The sequence below is a fragment of the Lampris incognitus genome, chromosome 11, assembly GCF_029633865.1.
Source record: "Lampris incognitus isolate fLamInc1 chromosome 11, fLamInc1.hap2, whole genome shotgun sequence".
NCBI lineage: Eukaryota > Metazoa > Chordata > Actinopteri > Lampriformes > Lampridae > Lampris > Lampris incognitus.
In genome coordinates, this window is record NC_079221.1 from 20,708,313 (window position 1) to 20,717,276 (window position 8,964).

Sequence of the window (8,964 nt, forward strand, 5' to 3'; positions counted from 1 at the left end):
GTAATGAGTGTAAAATGGTCTGAATTAAGTATCCTGGTGGTATATGCCTCCTGAGCAATTTCATGACACTAATAATAGCCTAAATAGAGAAGGTATTACCATATGTTTTAAAGTCACATGACATCCCACCTAGTCTTCACTGGGTGGACTAGGAGGCAACCTTGAAAATAGCCCCATGCTATTATCAACTTTGACCCTGCACTCATTTCCTATAACCGTCGAACAAAACCCTTTCACATGCTTGCAGTGCAAAACGGAATAAAAATGAAGTGAAGTCTCAATGGATGCAGGAAACCAAACTCACAATGGAATCAATGGCGAGAGCATGACATGGTATGAAAGGTACTAGAGTGCCAAAAAAAGTAAAGCGTCCTTTCAAAACAGAAATAACAGGGTTTGGGGACGTGAGGGAGAATCCTAATAACAGTGCAAGTGTATGTTTAAAGTTGGTGCTGGAAATCATAAAAGATAAAGTCATTTAAAGTCACTTAAAAAACAGTGGATCGTTAACTAAGTTGCAATGCCATTTTGCTCAAGGGTCATGTGATGCAGTGGGGGAAGATGGATGGGAATTAGAGTGTGCCCATTCCAGTGACCTCAGACGTCAGCCTAGAACAGTCCAGGGAAGAGAGGGAGTGGGGAACGGGTAGGGAAAGAAAAGATAGACAGAGAAAATAAAACAATTGTGAACGTTGATCTCTTGCAATACAGTGAAAGTTATCAGTGGCTTGTCTTTCGGGTACAGTTTCGTGCTGTCACCTGTCACCATTACAGTTTTGACGGCCGACTTCCACCGCAACTTCAGGGGAAAAAAGCTTTAACCTCTAAAATGAGGCAGCGGGAAGTCAAGAACTCAATAATGTTATGGATACTGACCTATTTATAACCCATGCATGGGAGGGAACCCAAAACGTGATGATGTCATAAAAAGCATTTCTGTTTAACAATGGCACTGTTGAAGCATCACATCACTCTTCCTCCTAATAGCATTGCTCAATGGCAGTCAACTGGTTTGTATTTGTTTTGTTTTTTTTCTTTTCGTTTTTTTTTCTCCACTTTTTATACTTTTATTCGTTTCAGACACGGACACAACAGGACTAAATAGGCAAAGTCTTCTTACCTAGCAACTAGAAAAAAAATTACAACAATATCCTTGGAAATTAGCATGCTTTAAACACTTAGACTGAACTATACACTGGCTATTTGAATTTAAAGCAAATTCCATCTTTGCTAGATTGAGTGTAACTGCATGTGTTCTTCAAGCTAATGCAAAAGGCTAGTAGTCAGGTGCTACAAAAATCCAAGGGGGTCTAAGGAAGATCCACGGGAGAATACATAGGGGTTAACTGTACGACGGTGACTTTGACGTTAGCTTCTGACAACAGAACCAGATTTGGGGTGACTTCAGGATGTTGTCATGGACGAGGGGTCATTCCACATGGCAGCCACGTCCCTGAACCTGCCATTGGAATTGTGGGAAAGCAATAGCCATTAGTTTATCTTCCAGACTGATCTTTGACAGTCCCCTAAAAGTCAAAGACACAAAGCCCAGGATGCGAGTATATGGGCTTCCTCCTGCCACTGGCAGTACATGTCTGTGATGTCTACATAGCTTATGGACATTTCTGAAGTTCCAAGGAGCCAAAGAGCTGTGGTAAAAATAATTTTTGTGCTCTTGTTGATAATGGATTTAAGGTTTAAATGGACAGAGAAATAGGTCATGAAGCAAAATAGCAGAATGCAAGTGAATACAGTGCTTCTCTGAATTGTGCTGATATCTTACATTACTCAGGCCCTGGTTATTTAGCCCTTGAGCTTCAGAAACATTGACTTATTACTAGAGTCAGCCACTCTCCATTTAAAAAATTAAATTGTTCTTTGTGCCAAGAGGTCAGGGTTGAATCTCAATAATGTCTATCAGAATTGCTGATGCTATTCAATTTTAGTGTTGCCATGCAGTTTCTATTATCAATATTTTGTTAAAAGACTATCAAAAAATGAGGTGGACATTTTTAGTGAATGTAGTTTTGTGATGTAATTTGTATCTAACTTAGTGATTCGATGTACTTGCTGATAATCCAGTGGCCTTTTATATAATTCAGCATGTGCAGGTGCTAATTATGCCGAACAATAGACCCATGGATTTTATAATTCACTCTTTTATCCATTATTTTCAACTGTGCTGAAAACGTTATGCAGCACTCTAGAAGAAATAAGAAACAAGCTCGTATAGGAAAACACAACATGGAGCATCCAGTCGTGATGCCAAGAAGTGAACAGCTGACTCTGATGACTCATCTGGATTTTAATTTTCCCTCGCTCAAGTCAGTTAATCTGTCTTTGACAGTCATCATGTGGTGATGTGAGTCACTTGGCATGACTCATTATAACATCAATGTAGCCTGGCAAAGGAGTCTAAAGTAACATAGCAGACAACAAAGAGATAAAACTTGAAATTTTGCTATATACAACACGACTCAAGTCTTTTTGTTTTTTCAATTTTCATTATTTTTTCTAATATTCTGGTTTGTGTGAAAGGTTACCTGGCATTGATGAGATACTGGGCCAGGCTGATGTTAGCGGGGGTCCCTGTGATAGTTATTTGGCGCTCCGTTGAGCCTTCCATCGCATTAGCAATTTTGATCTGTGCCCCGGACATCTGTCGAATTTCATTAATTTTGGTTCCCTGACGTCCAATTATGCAGCCTATTAGCTGGGGGGAAAATAAAAGATCAGAGACCCTTGAACAGAGAGAAAGGAATCAACAAGTTGTTTTGGTATAATTAGCAAATTGAGTGTTGGACATGTAAAAAAATAGGAAATTTGCTTAGTTATAAAATAGTTCAGGCAAGGTTCATTTCAATGCATTCATTAGAGGAAATAAAGCGTGACTCATACTGGCGTTATGGTCAAGTCTCAATAGATTATCAACAGAATGAGCATCTACATGAACTCTTTATTACTGTTGTCTGTGCTGGTGTGCCTTTGCAAGTCTATAAAACAAAAAGGTGTGATAGAAAAAAATGATCCCAGCACAATCTATAAGTAATAACCTATTTTGTTTCTCACAAGGGAAGGATTTCTGCATGATTTTATTTGTTGAACCATGCACCAATTGCACGCTGAAGTCTAACTTTATGTCGATAAAATCAATGCATTCTTAATGGAAAGTGCAATGAGCTGAACCGCAGTGCAACATTTTACACACGTAGATGACAACAAACTTTGAGCTAAAAAGTTTCACTCACACCACCTGAGGATTTTCATATTTTCTTTTGTATCTTACACAAACAAAGATGACAACATTGAGTTTAGCTGGTTCAAGTAATCTACAAACTCTTGTAGCGTAAAACCATCATTACTCACATCATTAGGAATGGTGAGCTCATGGGTGCTGGCCGGGGGGCTGGCATCCAAACCTGAGTTGGAGGAGCAGGGGGACAGGTGGTGACAGCATGTAGATTTCATTTTAAAAACTCACTGTGTCACTAACAAAACTCAGGAGGGTGGGCGAAACCTTCTCGAGCACGATATCATTTGTGACTTATAATTCCATTTTAATGAGGCAATATTTCTAAACAATGACTGAAACTGAGTCATATGTATCTAAATTAATAGGCCTTATTTCAATAAGTAAACAATGAATTAATCTAAATAAGAGCAAAAGAATAAAAACGTTTTCTGCTTTCGTGTGCTCTGAAGCCTGCAAAAAAACAAAAACAAGCTGGAGATACAGTTAACAAAAAAACATTTTCAAATCTGAATTACATTAGTTCAGAGTTTAGATGCTATTTGTTATTTCTCCTTTTTGAATCATGCATATGCTTTGCTGGATATTTTGGAGAGTATATCCAGTGACGTATTTTTGACAGGCCAGGGTTGGCTTGTTGGTTTACTAATATCGATCCTGTCAAGCTTAAATTGGCAATCATTGCACCCTTGTGCAGATGGTGAAAATATTAATCCAGCATAGCTGTCTTTATTCATGAGAGCTCCACTGTGTCTTTTTACAAATACCCGTTCAACATGACAGAATAAATATTACATTACGATGCAAGAAAAATAGTCCAATTCAGATTCTGGGGAGGTTTTCTTTTACGGTGCAATACACTCATCCTATTACACGGGAAATTTTTATCTTTAACGGGGGAAAACAAAATCCCTTCATATAACGTGTTAGAGGAAAGAAGCATCCCTTTGCCAAATAGAAATACAAACTTCCTTGTGCCTCTAACAAGTCCACAGCTATACTCTGCCTTTCGCAGGCATATCAGACAGAACCCAAGGACAGATATTGATGTAAAAAATATGAAAAGCAAGGCCTTTGGAGGAATGACACCACCGGGGCAATGTCATGCTGTGCAAAAACAGAGATAAGGTGGAAGGTGGGGAAAGAGAAATCTACAGGTGCAAAGAGAAGGAAGTGTCCAAAGGGCATCTTGGGTACGTACCAGGGAAAGCAGGGGTGGTCTGTCCAAGAGGGGTAAAGGGGGTTTGCTGCATAGCCAACTGGTGGAGCTTGGTCAACTGCTGAAGGGTTAGGAAGGGACAGGAGAACTAAGAGGTTATTATTACAAAATAGGCCACACCAAGAAATAAAGCCAACCAAAACTAGAGTGAATAAAACAGTGGGGAGAAGGAGGCCATGACACATGGTGGTGTAGGACGGAGAAGGAGGTAAGTTAGAAAAAGAAGGGGGGGGGGGTGAGGTTGTCTATTATGGGATAATAAAATGCCAGAGTGATCAATGCATCCTTGTGCTCCAACTTTCACCTATGACTAATATCGGGGCAGTTGCGTTGATTGTTTCTGATCGATCTTTGAATTTCCTAGCCAAGCTTTGACTGAACGAGATACTTTTGCCAAGAAAGAAAATAATACTCACTCCATGTATCAAATATCCACAAGCTAAATAGCTCTACCACTAATGATCGTTCTCCTATAACCAGGTCACCACTAATCACCACTTAGGTAACACTTCAACAACGTGTTACATGGTCTCAGAGCCGATGGGAGCACGCAACCTCAATATATCAGCGATAGCATCCACATTTATGAAACAGGTTTCTGCAAAGTGCTTCCCCAGCTGTCTATCATTTCCATCAGGGCTGGGAAAAGACACATGCTCGAGAGTATTCTTCAACCTTTAAGAGCAGTTTTAATGAGGGCGGAGGAGGGTGTCGAGCCTTTAACTTGATTGATTGTAACGTCAACCACCGCTACTGTCGGCATCAATCACCGCCTAACTTCGAGTTAGCGAATCTGACACAAGCTAGCTCTGGAGTTGCTCTCGCCACAAGGACAGATGACATCAAATTATCGACAGAGAATATGTGGAATTAAGTACAGTAGGTTTCTGCTTTGTTAATACCAACAACGTCTTTGCTTTTATTAGCGTCGCCAGTAATGACCATTCTGCGACCAACCGGACCTTTTGACAAGGACATTTCAAATCAATAGTTTTCCTGTTGTCTTCTTAACCACAAAGACAGTGATCAAGATCGGATGTTAGGTGTCCTGATTGAGGACTTGACTTTAAATGTTGAAAAGAAATAGCATGTCAGTATGATAACTTATTGTTCATTGATTCAATTTGATTAGCAAGAGACCGGCAACTCACATCTGGATGTGGTATGGCGTATTGTCCCTGAATTGTGTAGGCCTGGAGGGATGAAAAAACATCAATTAGAAAATACTAAATAAAGGAGACCCAACTTCATATTTACCGATTCTTTCTTTGTCTTTATCAGCTAGAGTTTAGGTTATTAGTGTATTTTTGACAACAATATATTCATTGAAAGTGAATATATTTTTTGAGTTTTTTAAGTTAGAGTGATATAAAACTTATACACTGACGCAATAACCACAGTAAAGTCATCGCTGTGATATCTCATGAACGTGATAATTTCCTACACTTTATTTCCTACACTTTAATTAGTTATCAATTTCAAAAGACGCACTCTCAATCAGTTATATCACCATATAAATGAACAAAACTGTGTTTGAGAGATTACAGCAAGTTATCACCATTGGGGAAGAGGGGAGGAGATCACATATTGCTGGTAAGAACTGCAGAATTGTAATAAGTGGAATAAGGAAAGGGATTTCTTAGCTACTATGTAATCCTGTGTGCATTCACACAAAAGCCGTGGAAATGGGTGCGCGTGTAGTAAAACGCATCTCTATGCAGCACCATGCCTGCACGCATTGCCACTTAAATCAATGTCGTCTACCGTGGTAACAATGCAGGCATAGGTCAGTGGAGCCACGTTATTGAGAGTTGGAGCAAACAAAAATGACAGACCACTGCCTTTCCAGAATATGCCTTAAGCATACATTGGGCAATTTCCTATAATCATTACTCAAGAGTGGCAGCTTTGTGAGACTGTGAAGCAAGTCACTGCCCCTTCACCAGCCACCAACAGGACTCCAATACAGTGATCCTGAGCATAGTATGTGCAGAAACATTTTCCTGAGAAACGTCAACGTAACATTCACCTTAAAACAGAATTCAAGTGTTATTCAAGTGATCTTGGAAAGTTCAATATTTTTACATGAACAAATCCCAAAGCAAGAATTAAAAGAACTGACATTCTGATTTAAAAAAAAAATTGTATATTGATACTGTGTTCAACAAAGTACATAACAAATCTCCTATTCATTTACGAAAGCATATTTCCAGAAAGTGCTGCAGATTGTGATCACAGCTTTGGCTAATGAACCTTTGTTCATACACTTTAAGCATGCAGACAAAGAGCCATGTAGTAGGTGTTTAGACGAGTGATGCTCTAAATCCCAGTATCTGTCAGCTGAGTTGCAGTGTTACATTTAACACAACGACAGTGGAGTTTGTGTACTTGTATGCAATGTGTAAAATTCTAAACAATTAAAATTGACTGACAAAACTGGAATAAATTGGCTATTTTAAAAATGTCAAAAACAACCCTAATTCTTCTTTGTCTACAGGGATCGATTCTGTTTATAGGTGGAGTTTCATTTTATCATCATCCTCTCAAGGCCCCTTTCAGTCTCTTTAATCGCCTCAGAACTGGAGTCATTACTTGCAAGATAAGCAACTATATGGAGTGATCTTCATGTTTGCCCCCCCCCCCAATATTCCAAAAAAGTTTCTGTAAGTCCTTTATGCCCAGGTATCCAATGAATTCTGCATGTCACCGGGAAACACAACATTTTTCTTCCCACTCTTGCTGACACTGATGTCATGGTTGCTGAGTCAACCTCTAATGGGCTTCCATTAAGAAGTGACTTGCAGCACGCACCCTCTTTCAACATCCAATTCAGACAGGTGCGCGCGCACACACACACACACACACACACACACACACACACACACACACACACACACACACACACACACACACACACACACACACACACACACACACACACACACACACACAATTCTACGGCCTCTCTTTGTGGGGGGGGGGGGGTCAGGTTGGCATGCAAGTGAATGTGAAAGTAAGAAAACCTGAGTGCACTAACAGGCAGTGGCTGGTGCTGCAGTAAAAGGCTGAGGTTGGCTGTGGACGCCACCAGCGGCTCGGCTCTTACCTGGCCACCTGAAAAAATGACGGGGGTAGAGGCAGGCTTTGGGCGGTAGGGGATGGTGGCACCTTTTGGTGGGGACTAGAAGAAGGGGAAGAGAGTGAAGAGGCAGAGGACAGTTAAACTGAGACAAAGTGTTATTTTGGTTGAGACCGAAAAAGAGAGAAAGATATTTAACATTAGAACGACCAAGGCTGTAATTTTGACATTTTTGGAGTTTCAAAGTTTAATAACTTTGTGGGGGGGAAAAAGACACAGACCTGCCGCTCACTGAATGCCCCTAAAATTGCATATATTTGCATTAAAATGACTTTTAGATCAATTGCACAAAAAAGTTATGATAAGACCTACCTATAATGACCATGAGCCACCAAAAAGACGGCTTGTAATTTGCACGTCATCGCGCATGTCATGTCACTATTTACAACGTGTGGTGGTCGCATCATTTCCTTCGCGAAGTTCATTGCTCTGTATTAGAAAAAAACTAGCATTCTCCAGTGTAGAGAAATAGTCTAAATTAGATATTAGATATCTGGTTACAGACACTGTTTCAGACGAACCATGACTACCACCGAGACGTTGCAGTATTTACAGGTGCTGGACAGCGGCCATTTTAAATTGTTTGAAAAATAGTATTAAAGTTGTTAAAATTTTAATTTTGGTGTCATTCATTTCTTAAGAGACAGACATATGCAATGCATTAATATCTCAACTTGGTATTTATCTTGACAGAATAAAGAGTATAAAAGCCGTGATGATCAGTTTTTAAGTTCCGGTCATTGTTTGGGACTGTTTTTTCAGTTCTTTTTTTACATTTCACGTTTTATAAGCCTTGTTACGTTTGTTAGATTATCAATATGTGTTTTCTATTTTCTTTTTCAGGTAATATTCTCAATTTTTCAATTTTGCTATTCAAGTTCGTCCATGTCTCTCTGAAGTTAAATTGTTTAAAAATAGTATTATAGTTGCCGGCACAGTGGCGCAGGGGTCGCCTCACAGCAAGAAGGCCCTGGGTTCGAGCCCCGGGATAGTCCAACCTTGGGGGTCATCCTGGGTCACCCTCTGTGGGGAGTTTGCATGTTCTCCCCGTGTCTGCGTGGGTTTCCTCCCACAGTCCAAAGACATTTAAGTCAGGGGAATCAGAATACTTTATTCATCCCCGAGGGGGAATTCGGCCATACTAAATTGTCCCTAGGTATGAACCTGTGTGGGTGTGTGTATGTCATCCCTGTGTGATGGTCTGGTGGCCTGTCCAGGGTGTCCCCCTGCCTGCCGCCCAATGACTGCTGGGATAGGCTCCAGCATCCCCGCAACCCTGACAGCAGGATAAGCGGTTTGGATAATGGATGGATGGATGGATAATATTATAGTTGCTAAAATGTTAATTTTGGTGTC

At 40.2% G+C, this 8,964-nt stretch overlaps 1 protein-coding gene across 4 annotated transcripts in view; it reads right to left on the reverse strand.

The window, feature by feature from the left end:
• Positions 1 to 572: 572 nt before the first annotated feature.
• The window catches only part of LOC130120583 (poly(rC)-binding protein 3), a 28,085-nt gene continuing 19,693 nt past the window's right edge, over positions 573 to 8,964 (reverse strand). The window contains exons 7-12 of one of the 4 annotated variants that reach the window (XM_056289201.1): positions 7,576 to 7,650; positions 5,621 to 5,662; positions 4,452 to 4,527; positions 3,367 to 3,419; positions 2,544 to 2,713; positions 573 to 609 (exon numbers count right to left, since the gene is read on the reverse strand). In XM_056289201.1, the coding sequence (XP_056145176.1) occupies positions 573 to 609; positions 2,544 to 2,713; positions 3,367 to 3,419; positions 4,452 to 4,527; positions 5,621 to 5,662; positions 7,576 to 7,650 (453 nt within the window). Of the gene's footprint in view, positions 610 to 2,543; positions 2,714 to 3,366; positions 3,443 to 4,408; positions 4,531 to 5,620; positions 5,663 to 7,506; positions 7,651 to 8,964 lie in introns of all 4 variants that reach the window. The other 3 variants (XM_056289200.1, XM_056289199.1, XM_056289198.1) reach the window with 3 other exon arrangements.